At 47.9% G+C, this 18,640-nt stretch overlaps 1 protein-coding gene across 2 annotated transcripts in view; it reads left to right on the top strand.

The window, feature by feature from the left end:
• Positions 1-18,640, top strand: part of IFT43 (intraflagellar transport 43) — a 94,744-nt gene that overhangs the window by 56,689 nt on the left and 19,415 nt on the right. For both annotated transcript variants that reach the window (XM_024737847.1, XM_024737848.1), the window contains exons 4-5: positions 13,884-13,916; positions 14,568-14,614. In XM_024737847.1, the coding sequence (XP_024593615.1) occupies positions 13,884-13,916; positions 14,568-14,614 (80 nt within the window). The remainder of the gene's footprint in view (positions 1-13,883; positions 13,917-14,567; positions 14,615-18,640) is intronic.

The raw sequence follows: 18,640 nt of genomic DNA, 5'->3' as shown, positions 1-18,640 counted from the left end.
CACCATTTAATGTGGCTTTTGTGCTGGGTGCTGTGCTAAGCACAGTTGTCGTACTTTATCCTCAGAACACCCCCATGAGGTAGGTGGTGGTATTGTTCCCACTGGAAGATGAGGAAACAAGTTCAGAAAGGCTAACTCACCTGCTCATGCTTACACAGCTAGTAAGTAGCCAGCAGGATTTGAACCCAGGTGAGTCTGACCGTGGGGTCACGTTCCTGTACTTTGTGCCTCGCCACCTTCTGTTTTGTGCCCTGGAGCCCTGGCAGAGGGCCTTTGCACTGGGTGGAGCCTCGGTGGGTGTTCCCGAGGGCCGTCTTGTTCCCTTGTGGGCAGCGCAGCAGGGGATTAATGCCTGACCTCGGCCTCTCAGCCTCCCCAGCCAGCTGCCTGCAGAGCTGGCTCCAGGCAGCCAGCCTCCTGGCCAGAGGGGAAGGTGAGCGTAAAGGACGCAGCCTGCCTGTCGGGACGCGAGCCAAAGCCATGCCAGTCCCGCCGTTAAAAGGCCTAATTAGGCTCATCATTAAGTTCAATTAGGCATTGGAAATGACTGTTGCTTCTAAGCGTGCCGTACCCTCCAAGAACTGGACCCATTCCCAGGCAGCCAGCTCGGGGGCCAGTTCTCGTTACGGGTTTAGGCCATGATTCCTTCCAAGGCTGAGGGCAGAGTTGTCCGGGAGGCTCTCAGCCCAGATCCGGGAGCTCCAAGTGCGCGTGGAATGCGGGCGGGCGTCTGCCCTGGAGGCCATTCCTGAACCCGTCTCCACTCACCCTCCTTCTTTAGGGCCCCCCCTTCCCCATGCACGTGTTAGGAGTTGGGATATCTGCCTGTGTGCTAGTCCCCCTGCCACCCACCCGCCCTATGACCTTGGTACAGGTCATGTGAACTCTTTGGGTTGAGGTTCCCGAGGGGTTTGAACTAGATGATCTCAAAATTCCCCTTTCAGCCGTAGGATGTCACGATTCTGGTAAATCCCAGATGTTCAAGCCCTGTGTACCCAGGATTTCTTTCCACTGAGCGCTGACTGGGAGAGAGAGGACAGGAGGTCCAGTGTCACCTGGGGCCACCAGCTCAGCAGCCTTGGGCTCTGTCTCTTCAGCGTTAGAACTGAGTGGTCTCAAAGGCCCCGCACAACTCAGAAAGAGTGTTTGCCCTTCTGAACTGGGCTTTCTAGATGGCCGCTTGAAATTATTCATTTTGGTCCATGAATCATGGCCTTGAAATGAAACAGTTGACAAACCCTGAGGCGAGGCAGACCTCCCAGGCACAGGGGCCAGTGGAGGAGGCATGGATGTGCCCTGGTGTGTTTGGAGTGCGCAGGGCAGGGGACTGAGTCCTGGGGTTCGCCTGGAGAAGTAAAGGAAGTAGATGGACAAGGTAGAGAAGGGCCTGCATGCAGGGCCTTGAATTCCAAGCGTGTGCTTTACAGTTGGGAACGAGGACCCACTGACATGTTGACAGGTGTGTGACCAGTGGTGCAAGGGACACATGATCACACCTCTTCTGCACGCCTTTTTGATGTGGCACGATCTTGGGGTATTTGCAGATACAAAACGACATCCATTTCTCTCAGTGTAGAGGCCTCCTCTTAAGTGTTGTCTCAGCTCCACTCTGTATAGTGAGTGAGCTCTTGTCTTTCTAGGCTGGATGGAGTTGTAGAGGGGCCTGCTCAGCTTTTCCCCTGAGTTTGACACCTTTTCTTCTGGCAGATTTTGGTGATGTCACTCATCCGTTGTTGCCTGGGAATTGTTCTCCTCTTGTATCCATTTCAAATCATTGCTTTCTCTTATGAGACTGTATATTAAGGTTACCTAATTATGATTACATGAGGTTGGTTTTTCCATAGGATATGTGTTCCTTCTTGACTAGAATGACTTCTCATTTGCCACTAGTTGTGCTTTATTAGTGAGGTAGTATTCATCTGCAAGCAGCAGAGAACCCCATTAACAGAGACCTAAATGGAAAGAGGGTTGTCTCAGAAAATAGAAGGTCTAGCGCTCTGTGGTCCAGGGCTAGTGTGGCAGCTCCATCTTGACAGCAGGGACAGAACTCTTTCCATCTTCCTGCCCACCATCCTTACTTAGCATGTGGGCCTTTGTCATGACGCTCATGTCTCGTGGTTGTATGATGGCTGCTGTACCTCCAGGCCTCACTTCTGTTTTCCAGGCAGGAAGAATGGAGGATGACATGGAGGTGAAGGTGAAGGGCTGTTTCTTAGCAAGAATTTGTCTTTTGGAGGCGAGGGGCCAGGATATGCTTTCCAGGGACTGCTGCATCTTTCTCACTGATCAGAAATATGGTGTATGCTCACCCCTCAGTGCGAAAGAGGCTAGGGAATGGAATATTTTTAGCTGGGCTCATTGCCGTCCCAAGCAAAATCAGGGTTTGAATCGAGAGGAAGGGGACATGACCTCTGGGTAGGTACCACGTTGCTTTTTCTGTGGTTGACCCCATCAGGCTGAGCTGCAGAAATCACTGGACGAGACTGTCCTGCTGAGACCGTCGTGTGATGTAGAGGGTCAGGTTTGCTAAGGAACATAAAAAACAGTCTCACCTAAATCTGGAAGCTTCTCAGATGTGAGGAATCCTTTGGAAAGGACTTGAAAGCCAGAAAAAGTTGCTTTTTAGACAGGGATAAACAAAAGTGGCTGAAGTGAACGAAGGGAACCAGGAGGCAGAAAAAGGAAAAGCAGGAGATGGATAGCACAAGAGGGGTGCACAATGAGAGAGCTGGGAGGTAAGCCTGGAGGCTAAGTTAATGTTGTCGTGGAAGACTGTGGACAGCTGCCGCAGAGGCTCTGTGAGCCGGCCCAAATAGTTCTTATTTGGGGAAGGGGTGTGTAGATGGGCGGCCAGGCTGGGAGGGTACGTCTCCAGGGTAGGCTGCCGGGCATGTTGGCTGAGGGGTCCAGACAGGTTCAGCCAGAGGCAGCAAGAATGTGGGAAGCAGGAGAACGTCAGGGGTCTGGAGGCAAAAAGTAGGAAGCACTGGCTGGGCACACCTAGCCAGCACCCACCTCTGGGCAGGGGTTCAGTTACAGGACTGAGGAGGAGAAAGACAGCATCTTGAGCAAGGATTAGTGGCACAGGGAGTAGAGACTGGAGAGAGAATAATAATAATGATGGCAGCAGCAGTGACTGTTCACACGTCCTGTGTGCCAAGTGCTGTGCTTGTGTGAAATAACTTATTTGATTCTAACAACAGCCCTGTGAAGCAAAATGTGGTATCATCGCCAGCTTTGCGGAGTTTAAGTGACTTGCCCCAGGGCACAGAGCCAGTAAACGGTGACCCTCTGATCTGAGCCCTCTGACTCCAGAGCCCGTAGTCAGAGCCAGCTGAGCCCAGACCTAAAGTCCTCCTGGACCTGGAGAAGAGAGGGCTGAGTTCTCAGGTGCCCTCTTGGGAGGTTTGCAGGCTCAGCAGGTCTGAACAGATACCCTCTTTGCAACTGCTTAGAGGGAAAGGAAGTAGAAAGGAGTCATAGTAAGGAGGAAGGAAGCAGCTGGGGAGGTTATGAGTGGGTGAACTGTCTAGGAGAGGAGAGTGAAGGGGAGGTAGAGGTTCTCCATGAAGCTGGGAGAGTGGTGGTCCATTTTGACAGCACCTAAGAAAAGAGAAGGGAGGACCAAGGAGGAAAATGTCTTAAATTCTTTAGTAGGAAGAGAGTTTGCGTTAACTTTGTTGTCTCTAGAAATGACTGAATAGGGAAAAGGGGTTTTGCCCCCTTCCTTTCCCTCCTCCTTCCTTCCTCCCCTTTCCTCTTTGGTGTGTCTCCCCCGCCATGCTGACTTTGGGATCTCCAAACCAGCACATTACAGGGATTGAAATGTTAGGGCTGGATAAACCAGCTGTGGGAAAAGGGGTGGCTTGGGAAGTATCAGAAGAGGAAATGGTATTAATAGGAACAGATGAGGATGGGGGCCAGGATTGGGAGAGGCAGGGTCAGTGTCATTCCCAGAGCCGGGGAGGGACCTGAGAGGTCATGGAGCGTGGCCCCTTCGGTTTAGAGGTGGAGAAGATGAGAGGTGGGCCGTTGAGTGGCTCAGGTATAGAACCGTAAGAGTTAGAAAAGCCCTCAGATGTCGCCTTGCCCCCCCCCCCGCCCAAGGTCATACAGCTAATTAGTGTAATAGAATGTGCCTCTCTTTCTGCAGCCATGCCATCCTGAAACCTTGAGAGCTGCACGCATTTATCTGAAGTTCATGAAAAGGCCGTGCACTGCACTATTTGTGCAACAGCGAGTCTGTGAGAATAAAACTCTCTTTACTGCAATCCTCTGGGACTCTCGCAGAAATGAGATGTTGATCATATGAAGCAATCTCAGTGAACAAAAAAACTTTCAGGGAAAGTTGTGTCCCCTGAGCAGCCAGTCTGCTGAGGGGGACACGCGGCTTCGCAGAGTGAGCGGCTAAGAGCCAGCAGGGAGTGACTAGGGACGCCAGCCAGCCATCGGTGAAAATTCTCCCGACATAAACGATCTCCTTGTTCTTCCTTTGATGGATTCAGTCTCTCAAAAATAAAATGCATCTGTGAACATCATACCTGCCTCTTCCCTTTTCTTTTTAGCCCTTTACTGAGAAGTAACTGAAAGCAGTTTTAATTGTAGAGGCCGCAGCCCGGGCGGACATGGGTATAAATATGCACAGGAGATAGAGCCCCACTCATAAAATCTAGGTTTTTTCTGGTCTCGTGGGGCTGCCGGTGATTTTACTTTTTGTCCCATCTACCATCCCCACGGCTGGTTACTGGGGGCTGTGCAGGTTTCTCCTGGTTTCACAGTGGTCATTGCACAAGAGGCCATGTTTAGCAGTGCCAGGGTGTCCTTGGTTCATCCATACCGGGGAGTCCCCAGGAGGCTGCCCCACATGATGCCCTGCCCGGCCCTGGGGGCCTCGCTCTCCGGCAGCTGGAGGGGGGCCCCTCTAACGGCAGGCACCACCTTCCCTTTGAGCAGCTTATTACTTGGGTCAGTCTCAGTGTAATCGTGGGCTTTTGGGGGACCACAGGCTGTAAAAGGGCAGAGAAAACAATGGGTTAGTGACTGGAGAGAAATCTTTACAGGTTTCTTTATTACAGTGAAGAAAATTCTCTCCAGGAGAAGTAAAAGACCCAACCCATCCAGTGTAAATCCACTATACTTCAGTTTTTTTTAAATGGACTGAAATAAAGGTTTTCAGAAACGCTGATAAAAATTTGCCCCCTGACTTTTGGAGCCATGATTTCGCTTGTTTTGGTCACCACATCCTACGTCATTTCACTCTCCATCCTTATGGCCGCATTTCCCAGAGGCCGGCCGTGAGTCACAAAGTTACTGTCTCTCCCATCAGCTTTCAGCCCCTCGGATCATGTCAATGGGAAAGTCTCAGTTTGCACCTAGTCTTTCCTTAACACCTTTGTAACCTTGCTAATCTACCTTTTTAACAAAGAGAGAATATGCTCAGACTTCTGGCAAATAGCAATATGTGGCTATAATAAAATAAATTTTGTGTTTTATTTAAATTCTATTTTTTTTTATAATTACCTTCTATATGGCTGGTGATGCTAAATTTCCACTGAGAATATAAAGTTTTCTTTTAAATAAATTTATTACAGTAAAAGTAAGGAATCACCTTAAAGAAATATAATCAACTTAAAGAAAATATAAAGTAGATGCAGAAAGTACACAGCTACAGCAAAATTCATGAAGGTAGAGTTTGCAAATCGCAGACATTTGGGAAACACTGTCTGATAGCACTTCTTCCCAGAGGCTTTTCCTCCCCATCCTTCCCCAGCAGGAGGGATAACAGAACTTCTTCCACTTAACCCTCCGTGCTGGCTTTTATATCACAGGATATGCGGTGAGTTACCTATCGTTCATTGCGTCCTCTCTAAATTGCCGTAGTAACTTGAAGGGAAAAAAAGGAACCCAGTGAAAATTTCTAGCCCCATAGTTCCCTCCTGGTCCCAGACCAATGTCAGCGTCTGTGTTTTTGGAGTTGATACCAATGTGTAAGAGCATCTTGTTTCAGTCTGGCTGCACACCCAGCCTGCTCCGATTCCCTTCTCATTTTCAGCCACCACCTCATCTGTATTTCAGCCACACACAGCACACCTGGCCCTTTCTTGCCTCCCATCTTTATTCAGGTTGTTTTCTCCAGCTGGACATCCTTCCTGTAGCTTTTCTGCCAGTTGCAAGCCTGCTCAGTCTTTCAGTTGGCGCGTCTTCTAGGAAGTAGTTGTGGCTCACGGGCCTAATTGCTCTGCGGCATGTGGGATCTTCCCAGACCAGGACTCGAACCCATGTCCCCTGCATTGGCAGGCAGATCCTCAACCACTGCACCACCAGGGAAGTCCGGGTCAGTTCTCTCTTTAGTGCTACCATGATATTTTGCTATAACCTCTCTTGTCTTGTTAAGAGTAGGGCATAATAGAACCAGCAATAGATGAGGGATTGTTGGTTTCTAGTTCCAGCTAGCTTTGGGGCTGTAGTGAGGTCGCTTCAGCACCTCTTCGTCTCTGTTTCCTCACCTGGAAGATGCACAAGGGGGATGGTGGCAGTAGTCTTTCAGTCACTGCAGTATGTGAGTCTTCTTGAGGCATTACTGTTATCTCTACAGTGTTCCTTTCTCCAGCCAGATTGTAAAATCCTGAGCAAAAGGTCCCAAATCCCAACACCTCCCGTTTGTGCCTAATAGGTAATTAGTTACCCAATAAGGTTTCTGAATAAAATAATGTTCATTTGAGATACCTAACATCTGGAGATCTAAACTTTACCACTTTTTAGTTTATTCATAGCAGAAATATACATACATTATTATATGTTCCCATAATTATTTTTAGCTACTAAAACTGTTTCTATACATTTCGACCCTTTTTCCTCCTGATAAATGCTTCTTTAGAGTTTGAATTGGAACAGAGATGTTATTTTGAATCTGACCAGCAGGGGGCAAACTTCACCCAGGAATTGCCATGTAAATCACTATCGCTTCAATTTGATAGGGCTTGGGAGTCTACAGATAGGATTTGGAAGTTGGTTTTCATCTTTCTGCTAGACACCTTGTTTGTTGATAATGCCAGCAGGAGCTAAATGTGCTCTAATATGACCTAAAACCCCAAAGTGCCAAAATTGGGGTGCTGGGGAGTTCTTGTTTGTCTTTAAAAGAAGGGAGAAGGTACAATACCTGCAAATACATCTGGACACTAAACATGAATGGCAAGAATTAGGAACTGAGGGGGAAAAGAGTGGGGACTTCAGCTCTCAGGAGAGATTTCAATGAGGAGAAATCTATTGGCCAATGAAAACGTCAGTTTATGAAAAATATCTGGTTTTTAATCAGTATTATAGGTGGGGAACATCTTAGAGCAGGGGGTCCCCAGTTAAGCAGTCCACTGCCTGATGCTGAATGAACCTTGTAGCCATGATTACAATGGCAGATTTCTCCTCTGCTCAGATTTGGGTTTCCGCTGTGAAGGCTCATTTGGTGGGTCACACAATTTATAAAGTAGAGCCTTGGTGTTAGATGCAGTGCTAGTGATGTGTTATATGATCTGGGACAAATGACCTCCCCTCTCCCAGGCCTTTGTAAAACTGACCTCAATGAGGTTTGGATGCACTTGTGAGATTTTTATTGGACATTTAAGAATTATGAGGGTAGAAAACGTCTCAAGAAAATGGTATTTTGACTGTTTTTCTTCCACAGGAGTGATATATTTTGAAAATATAAGGTAGCTTTGGCTTCACTTTAGCTGGTCTCTCATTTCTGCACTTCCCCTTGCTAAGTGTTTATGAATTTGGCCCCTGGCTGCAGAGTTTCTTCTTTCTGTCATGGGAGCCCTGTAAGCTCCTTACTGTGGCTTTAGCTCTTCCCTCATGGGCAACAAGTTGTGCTAGTAACCATTTGTCCAAACCCTTCACATCACTCTCTGGTTAGAGGCCGTGGCCCAGGCAGGATGGTCCAGCAGGGGGCCTTCCACTAGGACATCAGGGCTCTGGATGCCCAGCACTTTGCTCTATTTTAAGCCCGTGCTGTCTTGCAGCAGGCAGGTGAGTCTAGGGCCCAATATGTGCTGTGGATATTAAGAGGCTTCAAGGACACTTCCCCCCATTTATCCCAGTTATGTCCCCTGCTAAAATAGGTTAACGGTATCTAATTAACCACTGAACGTTGTCAGGCTGCATAAAGATAGCATCCTGGCTGTTCTCTGAGCCATGGTACTTTATCTCCATTTAGATCTCTGCAGTATTCCATTAAACTCGAGAGCAACATTTTAACCAAGATGATGTCTACATTAGGGCCGCCTTTCACCCTTCAGCACGTGACCCGTGTAGGCAGCAGCTGAGGCCTTCTGTCTGATGCAGCAGGGCGGGCAGAGGAGACTGGCTCTGCAGGCGGGGAGGGTCCTTACATTACGGTCCTTCTCTGCCACTGAGCCCCAGAGTAAAACCGAGGATCCGGGATTGGGCAGTGGTTCTGCGTGGCCGCAGGCGCGGGATGTGCCAGCGCCGTCAAGCTTGTCCTCCACTGACCAAATCATGCCCAGTGCACGTCAGCGTGGTCTCTAAATGTCAAAGGAAAGGAAGTGCATCTGAGCAAGAGAAGTTAGAAAAAGCGAGTGCCTGGAGGAAAGGGTGACCTGGCTAGGTGGGTTCTCCTTTCTCCCATGACGCGAGCTGTCGTGTTGTAAATTAACCAACGTGAACTACCACATGGTCAGGCTGACAAAACCACAGTGCTGCTGTAAGTTGAAAGTATGTCATCTCATCATGGAAAACGTTAATTGAATTTGAAGCGGAGTCTGTAGAATGAGCCTTTCCCCCGGTGTAGAACTGCCTGCGTGCCTGTATCATGTAGGGTTTAAGAAGTGGGCCTTGTATACTGGCCCGAACCCTTTCTAGGTGGGTGACCTTGGGCAAGTTACTTGACTTCTCTGAGCCCCAGTCACCTCATCTGTAGAAGGGAGCACGTTTAAATAAGATAATGTGATAATTAAATAAGGTAACATATAATACTATATATAGTAGTGTTATATAATAGTAACATATAAATAAGATAATATAATAACAACGCTTGGCACCCAGCAAACTCAGTAAGTGTTAACTGCTATCATCAGTCATCAGTCCTCCTGTGACAAGCCATGGGGGCGGGGGCCTGGGAATGGACTCTCCCCTGAGAATCGAGGGTGGATGTGTGGAGCCCAGGCCGAGTCACCTAGTGTGGACTGTAGAGAAGCGGGGCGAACACCAGGAGGGGACTGGTTGAGTGCAGAACTGAAGGACTGGGCTTTAAAGGAAGGTGAGGATGAGACAATGCCCTTACCCTTGAAGTCTCCACCTGTTTAAAGAACAGACGGCTTCACGTGAGGCTGAGAGATCTTAGCGACTTGGAAAGCACCACACAGAGAGGGCCGTGCTTCCCCTCTTGCCAAGTCACTGACCAGGTCCGGCACATCCCTTGCTGCAAAGCAGGAGGCCAGGATGCCCTTACTCCTAACACCCCGTGTCCACAAGGTGGGAGGTGAGGGAGGACGCTTACTCTCAGTGTCCGAAGTTAAAGCTTTGTTCTTCAAAATGTCCAAAGTAATCAGCAAGTGATGGAGTAGCTCTTGAAAAGAAACCTGGCATTTAATTAACTTTTCAAAGTGCTGGTTCAGCAACCTCTATGTTTTACATTTTGAATATTGAACAAGCATCTCTAATCAGATCTGAATTGCTTCTGGGCCTCCCCCGGTGGACGGCACCTGCTGAGCTTTTACGAGCAACACAGAATCCTGAGTTTCAGGAGGGCCAACTCAGAGTCACTCGGGAATGGAGCCTTCAGTCTGTGAGGCCGTTTCCTTCCTCCCCTCAGCCTGTAGGTCAAGTCAGAGTTCCTGAACGCTTCTGTAAGAAGAAAGTAGGCAACTCGGAAGGACAAGGCCGCAAGGCTTACATTCTGCGGCTTAGCGACAGAGTTCAGTCTCCTCTCTGAGATGAGGTTTCGGCAGTGGTTCTCACATACGTGACTGGGCTTCATTTCTAGAAATTACTACCTCAGGGGGCCTGTGATGCAGCCTAGCACACGGGTGCTGCAGAAGCTTCCCAGGTGTGATTCTCTTGTGCACCACTGGTTAAGAACTCCTGGTGTAAAGGATTCTCTCCAGCTTTCAATTAGCTATCTGTTGCCTCCTGTAAGTATGGAAAACCTGTGAGCACAGTAAATCCAACCAGATGTCGGGGTGCCCGGAGGACATCTAAAAATCAGTGGGTATCTGCTTTTGAAAGGGCTTGGGGCAGTGGGTTTGGGAGATAAGGATTCTCGTTTCAGCATCGTCACTAACCAGCTCTGTGATGGGGACAAAGCACACAGAGCTTTGGTGGGTTGGTGCCCACTGTCCCAATCTATCGGTATATATAAAACGGTGCTCCCGAAGCCTGCTTTGCCTCTTTTCCAGAGCTAATGTTGATAGACATGAAAGTCTCTGCAGGCTCCCCAAAAGTGCTCTATCTCTGTACATTGGTCTCGCCAGTATTATAATTGTCAGGTTCCCAAACCCTCTAACGGCCACTTCTGGGGAAACAGTCACGTGGGCCACGGCGGGCAGTAAGAGACCAGAAGCCCAGGGTAGAGCTGGCAGTCCTCCTGCCATAGGTCTGGGCCAGCTCACACCGTTTCCCCGGAAGTGTGTGATGACCCAGAACCTGCAGTCCTCTCCCTCAGCCTCCACCGACCTACACAGTCTGTGGGAGGCGGGGCTTTGGCTCACATCCTTCTTGGGTTACCTGCCCTGCTGGGCAATGATAGACCACCAGGTTTTCATTATTTTTTAACCTGTCACCAGCAATTTAAAAATGCGCTCTGCATCGTGACTGGGTATTTCTGTATATAAAACTGAAAAAAATTTTATGTAACATTTATCCTTACTATTTGCAGTATACTCTCTTCACTGTTCTTTGCTATTGGAAAAAAAAAAAAAAAAGACAAAAAATAAAGGCTGGTGGTGATCCTCTAAATTGATTTCATGGCTCACTAATTGTTCATGACCTGTGGTTTGAAAATCCTTATGCTAGGTTCCATGTCACTGCATGGTCTGAGGTGCGTTTGGGGACTAGACAGGTAAAGTATAAATCTGTGGAGTGGGGGATTATTTCAAAATAGCACGTTAAATTATATCACTGAGATACATAGACAAGTTATTTGCATATTCACAGTTCTATAAAGAAATGTACTCTCTGCCTCTTCTCCTAAAGCATGCTTCCCACTTCCTTTTGCTTTCTCACTTTTGGTAGCGGCAGAGCTACAAGGAAATACTTCACTAGCCTCTCAACTTCTGTAAGAAAAGCAGCAGTGCAGGTTCAGCGGTAAAGAGCTAGTAGGGACCCCCAGGTGCCAGGGAGGGTGGGAGCTCAGGCTTGGAGTGGGTGGGGCACAGCCCAGCTTCCCTGAGTTTTTCCTCGTGAGAATGCAGGCCCAGTGTGGCTAGGGTTTGTATTTGCAGAATTCAGAAATCCGGACTTTTTTGTACAAAATCTCCCAATCTGGACAACAAATTAATGTTAAAACAGAAAAAAAATTAAACCAAACCAAAATAAGCAGCGGTGTGGTGCCGCCCAAACTTATCTGCAAGCTAGGGACAGCCCAGAAGTGGCCAACTGTTTCAAAGGCAGTGTTTCCTGATGTTTCTCCAGGGCCCCGCCCAAGTTCCCACTAGGCTTTCCATCTCCCAAGCAGAAGGCTCTCCCAGAACCTGCTCTTTCTAGCAGAGAGATTGAGAGACAGACGGACAGGCAGACAGACAGAACGCCCCGTGGGGCATCTGTGCCCTCCATCCTTGAGGGCTGTCTCTTGTTCTTGTTCCTTCCCTGCTGCGGGAGGACTCTGGCCCCCCCCAGGGTGACAGGGAGCAGGCTGTGGGCTCAGCGGCAATTATACTGAAGATGGACCTCAGCCCCTGTTCGGATGTTGATAAATGGCAATTAATCAGCCTTCCCCCGGAAGGGTAGTGTTGTCATTACTGTTTCCTTCAGACAGAATCACCGCTCCTTTTGCCCCGGCACGTGGCTTAGGCAGGAAGGATTCTGTGCTACCTGCCGAGGGTGGTCAGAGAGGGAGCTGCCCCTTCTGCACAAGAGGAAGGCGCCGGCCTAGGCTGCCCAGCCTCTTGAATCCCGTTATTCTTCTGTGACCCCCGTTTCCATCCAAGCTCTTCTGCCGCTAGTGACGTAGGACTGGCTCATTCGGACAGTGGGTTCGGAGTTCAGCCTCACCAGGACAGTTAGAGGCAGTGGTCCCTGGGAACTCAAGCCGGGAGCAGAGCCTCCCCTCCACACAGACAGAAGGCAGCCGTGCTGGTGGCGGGGGCCAGGGCGGGTGCTACGTTCAGGATTCCTTTGACTTTGACTTAGAACAGGTCATAAACCTGGGTCATCTGCCATCACCACGGTGGGGATGCTCTGGGTACCCGATGCAGTTTACCTTTGTGCCCCACCTGCTGCCCTGAAGGTCCCACTCGCCCCCCTACCCTAGTTGCTCCGTCTCTTCAATTGGCCCTTTAAGAGTCGAAAACTGCAGCCTAGGAGGTCCCCTCAGAGTTGTTCCATACTGTTCTTCCAACTTTACCTACCTACTCACTTCCCCCTCCCTGACTTCAGCCAAAATTAATCCTTTCTACCCTCCTTCCTTCCTTCCTTCCCTCCTTCCTTCCTTCCCTCCTTCCCGCCTTCCCTCCCTCCTTCCCTCCTTCCCACCTTCCTTCCCTCCTTCCCACCTTCCTTCCCTCCTTCCCACCTTCCTTCCCTCCTTCCCTCCCTCCTTCCTTCCTTCCCTCCCTCCCTCCTTCCCTTCTTTCACTCTTTCTCTTTCTTTCTTCACAGCGCAGTTATAGTCTAATTTCATGGGAAGTAGTCTATTTAGACTTAGGTTTATGATTCTACTCTTTGGGGATTATTTGCCTTTTGTGGAAGGTGCTGGTTGGCCCCCATGCAGCTCTTACTGGGAGGCCTTCTCGGCCTCCTGCTGGCCATTATGACACTGCCACCACCCTTTGCCCTCGATCATCATGGTGATTGATTTCTGACTTAAAAGAATTCATAGAAAACAAATACTCTGTTATCACAGAAATTTTCACACATACGGGAAAGTTATCTCCATGTAACCCACACCCAACTTTAAAAATCTTCAGCGTTTAGCCCATCTCATTTAGAAGACTTAAGATCAGTGTTTCTCAGAGTATCAGTAGTGACCCTCTTGGATTAGAATTACTGGGAATTTGTTTAAGATGCATATTCCTGGGCTCCCCCGCCAAGACCAACTGATCCAGAAATCTCTCATTGCTGGGTCCAGCAGTCTCCACGTCTGACAAGCTTCCCAGGTGGTTCTTACACACGTTCAGCTTGGGGAACCAGGACCTCACATAGCGACTGTGCAAACAGACTTCCTGCTCGTGGAATGTCTTACTTGCCCACCATCACTCACAGGGCCTTCCAGTCCTTCACGTGGAGGAGACAGAAAGTCAGGCCTGAACTGAGCAGCTGGTTCATCCACTTTTGCTCATGGGAAGATACACACGTTAGCACAGCAGCTTCAGATAAGACCCAAGGCCTCAGTCCTAAGGAAGTGCTCTGTAAATTGGTCAGTTAACTGTTGAAAGGAAGGCACCGTGTCATCTATACCCTTTTGCGTTTTGAGCTTCTCACTCAACTTGCACTTAAGCTCAACAGCTTAATTTGGAGTCATGCTGAAATAAGGCCATAGGAAGGCATTACTGTAATTTTCTTACACTGGTTGTGGGCCTTGGTCTATAAAGAGGAATCCAGACAAATAAAGCACTTGGGTTCTGCTTGGGTTCTGCTAATTTGCTCCCACTTTTGAAACCCCCTCCAGCAGGAGACTAGAGGGTTCTCATAAACCTTGTCTCTCTTTTTTTCAGGTCAGGAAGCAGGGCTTCTGAAGAAATAGAAGAGTATGTTTCCAGTTTTCTTACAACATCCTGTGGTGACCATAGTCAACAGTGCAGTCTGGGTGGTCCTCATCTGTTCAGCCTTTATGGAACACAGCATTCAAAGACAGACAGCGGGAAGTTGGCCATGGGCTGGGGCTGGAGTTAGGAACACTAGTCAAGGGTTCGGTTAATGCGGCTTCCTCAGCTGAAGGGCTGGACTCTGGCATTGATGCCCGTGTCGTATCTCGCACTGCGTGGTTTTTAGAATTGTATGTTCAGGTATCAAGAGTACTGACCCATGGGTTCTGCTTTACTGATGCAGACGGGCAGAAACAACTCCAGCCTTCTAAACCTAGCCCCTTCTCCTAAGACTTATATCAAAAAGAAAGAAGGAAGGTTTCTGGGTAAAGATGGAATGTGAAGGTAGGGCCGTGGATCTCATAGCTGCGGGGTGGGAGGAGCATCCTGTCACGGTCGGTGTGATGCTGCCTGTGGGATGTAGCGCCCCATGGCTCGTGTGGCCGTACATGGCAGACCAGCTGCCAAATCAAGTCTGACCAAGTTGGTGGAGGGGAGTGGGTCCAGAAGCATTTTCATCTAGGAGAAAGAATGGAAGCAATAACCATATAGGGTTTTCACTTTCTGCTTTCCTTTCCTTCTTTTTGGGGGCAGTCACCGCCTCAGACAGCAGAGCCTGGATGGATCAGATGATGGAGGAGGTAAGATGTCCTTGGGGAAGTCAGAAGGGCTTCCAGAGACGTCCCAGAGCATTTCCTGAGCTACAGTTAAGGCGCCATTTGCTGCAGGCTCACTGGAAATATCCCCTGTGGCCTCATGCTAGCCTTTTGTTTTGCATCTCTGCGCCTTGCTAAGTGCTCCTGCCCCTGCCTAGAATACCCCACCTTCTTCTTTATCCACTAATCCTCTTTGTCCTTCAAAACTCAGCTGGAAGCATCACCTCCTCTGAAATGTCTTCCCTTCCATCCCAGCCTTTCTCTGAGTCTGATGTTCTTTCTCTGCGCCGGCAACCTCCTGGGCAAACTTCCATTGTAACACACCACCATGGCAATAATAGCTAATACTTATCAGGTGTTTATTATATCTCAGGCACTGTCCCACCACTTTATAGATGTTAAAGCGTTTCATTTCACAACAACCCTATGAGGCAGTACTATTATTATCCCCATTTTGTAGTTACGGAGACTAAAGTACAGAGAAGTTAAGTTGCCCATGGTCACAGAGCTAAGTGATTATCACACTTTAATTCTTTACTGGCTTGATTGTTCTTCCAGCCAGGCTCTAAGCTCCTTGATAGTGGACACTGTGTCTTATTTATCTTTGCATCTCTCATGCACGACACACAGTAGCCAGTTAAAGGCTGACATTGCAAATGAGGGAGAAACAGCACTTACATGTCCAGCAGCCATGTCACAGCTGAAACCTGTGTTCAGAAACTCAAGAGAAAAGGTAAAGTCTGTGTGTACTTTTACAAGAAACCTACTAGAGTGGAGGTTATCTTCAAGACCTAAATGAGCAAAGCCTCTTTTTTAACCCACATATTTACCATTTCCACACTATTCCTTTGTGCAGAATTCAGTTTCCATCTTGTATCATTTTCCTTGTGCCTGAAGCGCTTCATTTAACATCTTTTTTGTAGAGCAGGTCCTCTGGCAACAAATTGTCTCAACCTTGTTTGTCTGAAAATGTCTTTACTTTTCACCAGATACAAAAGTCTGGGCTGGCAACTCTGTTTTTCCTTTGAGCATTTTAGATACTTAGTTCATTGTCCTCTAGCTTGCACTGTGTCTGAGGAGAGCTCAGTGGTCCTCCTTATGTTTGTTCCCCTGTATGCAGTATATTTTTCTCCTGCTTTTAAGACTTATTTCTCCTTATTTGTTATTTTCAGCAATTTGGTTACGATGTGCCTTGTTGTGGTTTACTTTGTGTTTCTCCTACTTGAACTTCTTGAGTCTGTGCATTTATGGTTTTCATCAGATACAGATAACTGTAGGCATTGTTTCTTTTCTTTTTTTTAAATTGAAATATAGTTGATGTACAGTATTATGCTGGATCAGGTGTACTATGTACTGATTTGACATTTGCATACATTAATGAAATGATCTTCATGATAAATCTATCTGTCCCCATACAAGTTATTACAGTTTTATTGACCATATTCCTTATGCTGTCTGTATATTACTTCCCTGTGGCTTATTTATTTTATAACTGGAAGTTTGTACCTCTTAATCCTCTTTCCCTATTTCACCTCACCCACCCCTGCTCTGGCAATCACCTGTTTATTCTCTGTATCTGTGAGTCAGTTTTTGTTTTGTGTTTGTTTTGGTGTTTAGATTCTGCACATAAGTGAGATCATATGGTATTTGTCTTCCTCTGTCTGACTTATTTCACTTAGCATAGTACCCTCTGGGTCCATCCATGTTTTCACAAACGGCAAGATTTCCTTTTTTAATGGCTGAGTAATATTCCACTGTGTATATATATATATATATATATATATATATATATATATACACCGTATCTTTCTTATCCATTCATCTATTGATGAACACCTAGGTGGCTTCTCAAATTCCAGCCGCCTTAGCCCCCTAAACTTTGACCTCTGTCTCCTCAGCTCAGCCAGACCTCCCTCCCCATGCTCCACTTGGGGTTCCCTACCCCTGTGCCAGTGTCCAGGAAGCATCTCAGGCAGAAGCCAGGGTGACTGCAGGGCCCACTTCATTTGTTTCCCTTCCCTTGGGGATCACAGTTCTGTGCTACCTCTTGTCCACTGTGTGAAAACAGTTGTATCTTGTATTTTTTCCAGTTTTCTAATTGTTTATAGCCGGAAGGCAAGTCTGGTAACAGTTATTCTCTCACGGCTAGAAGTGGAGTCCCAAAGCCTTCTATTAAATAACCTTTGCTTGCAACTACAAAGTGGAGGAGAGAATTAAATCTGTAGAACATGGATGATTCTCTGTGCCTTAGCTACCTCACAGGATTAGGGCGAGGGTCATATAGGACAATCGTGAAATATTCTGGGATGGTGGTTAAAATACAGATTCCCAGGCCACCCACAAAACAGAAGCTGGAGTTGGGGCCCAGGGATCTGCATTAATTTAAGTAAGCTCCCTGGATAAATATTTCGCACATTGAAGTTTGACAACCCTGCTGTAGTGCCTCCAAAGCCGGGATTGAAGACTGGAGAGGGAGTTGTGTGCAAGAGTACTTCTGCCTCATCTCCTTCCAAAGGGGTTTGAAGGTAGAAAGGGAGTCTCTGGAGGTCAGGAATTCAGCCTGCACTCTAGGAGTTAGTAAGAGCTCCTGGGCCCGCTGCTCCCATCATACTTCAGCACTTTGCTTTTCCATTATCTCTTATTGACAAGCTCATTTCTTTTTGCCAGATATTCCTCCTTAGCTCTGCTCACTAAATTCCTCTCAGCTGCCAAACTTCTCCACCCACTAATAATTCCGAGCGGCCCTGTTCAACAAGGTATCCTGCACTTCTTTTACCAGAGTCTGCTTTCCCAGACGTGTTCCTAGGATGTCCTCTGCCAGTGCTACACTGGCAGCTGTGATGCTCAGTGATTGGTGGCTACTGCCACCCTTTGGGTTGGCCTGTCCTCACAAACGCTCTGTTGCTTCAGCCATTGGTTGCATAGGGCAGCAGGGCAACCACCCAGGAGGATGTTCCCTGGACTCAAGGAGGCAGGTCCCTGGCAGACGTGAACAGAGCTGTCTGGTGGTTAGGGCGCAGTGTGCTTGGAAATTGTCATGCTGATAGATCTGAGGTGCTCGTCCAATTCATGGTCTACAGAAGGTTTATTCAACTGGGACTCCTCCACACCTCTCCCCACCCCACCTTGGACCTCTTTCCAGCTCCCCTCAAAGGACCTCTGAAATCCCACCTTCTCCATTTTTTGTGTGTGTGAACATGCTCCATTTCAAGGAGTACCTGTTAAATATTACAGCAAAACCCTCTGAATACTGAAGTTTACACACATCACAAATGCATTATTAGAAGGTTGCGCTGGCCGCCATTGTGACATTAGAATCAAATTGTTGCAGGGTTTTTTTTGTAAATTTATTTATTTATTTGTTTATTTTTGACTGTGTTGGGTCTTCATTGCTACGCACGGGCTTTCTCTAGTTGTGGCGAGCAGCGGCTGCTCTTCGTTGCGGTGCGTGGGCTTCTCATTGCGGTGGCTTCTCTTGTGGCGGAGCACAGGCTCTAGGTGCGCGGACTTCAGTAGTTGCAACACACGTGCTCGGTAGTTGTGCCTTGCGGGCTCTAGAGCGCAGGCTCCGTAGTTGTGGCGCATGGGCTTAGTTGCTCTGCGGCATGTGGGATCTTCCCAGACCAGGGATCAAACCCGTGTCCCTTGCATTGGCAGGAGGATTCTTAACCACGGCGCCACCAGGGAAGTCCCAAATTGATGCAGTTTTAAGCAACTCTATAGGCCACCTTGTCCAAACCTGCCATTTGACGTGTTAAGAGATTGAGCTTTACAGATTATTATACAGAATCTCAGGACTCAAAGGGAAGCTCTGATCTTCTGACTCTCAAGGGAACAAACACTCTGCTGTCATACTGTGGTGTCCACCAGCATCACTGCCATCACCAGTATTACCAGACATTTACCGCGTTGTGTAGTACTTCTTTTTTCTCATTTAATTCACAAAACAAATCTATGGGAAAGTTCCTTTAAATCAGTTTTATTGAGTTCTAGTTTGCATACAGTAGACTG

The sequence above is a fragment of the Neophocaena asiaeorientalis genome, unplaced genomic scaffold, assembly GCF_003031525.2.
Source record: "Neophocaena asiaeorientalis asiaeorientalis breed wild unplaced genomic scaffold, Neophocaena_asiaeorientalis_V1.1 scaffold49, whole genome shotgun sequence".
Lineage (NCBI taxonomy): Eukaryota > Metazoa > Chordata > Mammalia > Artiodactyla > Phocoenidae > Neophocaena > Neophocaena asiaeorientalis.
The sequence above is the reverse complement of the archived record's forward strand: the minus strand, read 5'-3'. Positions and strand labels throughout refer to the sequence as shown.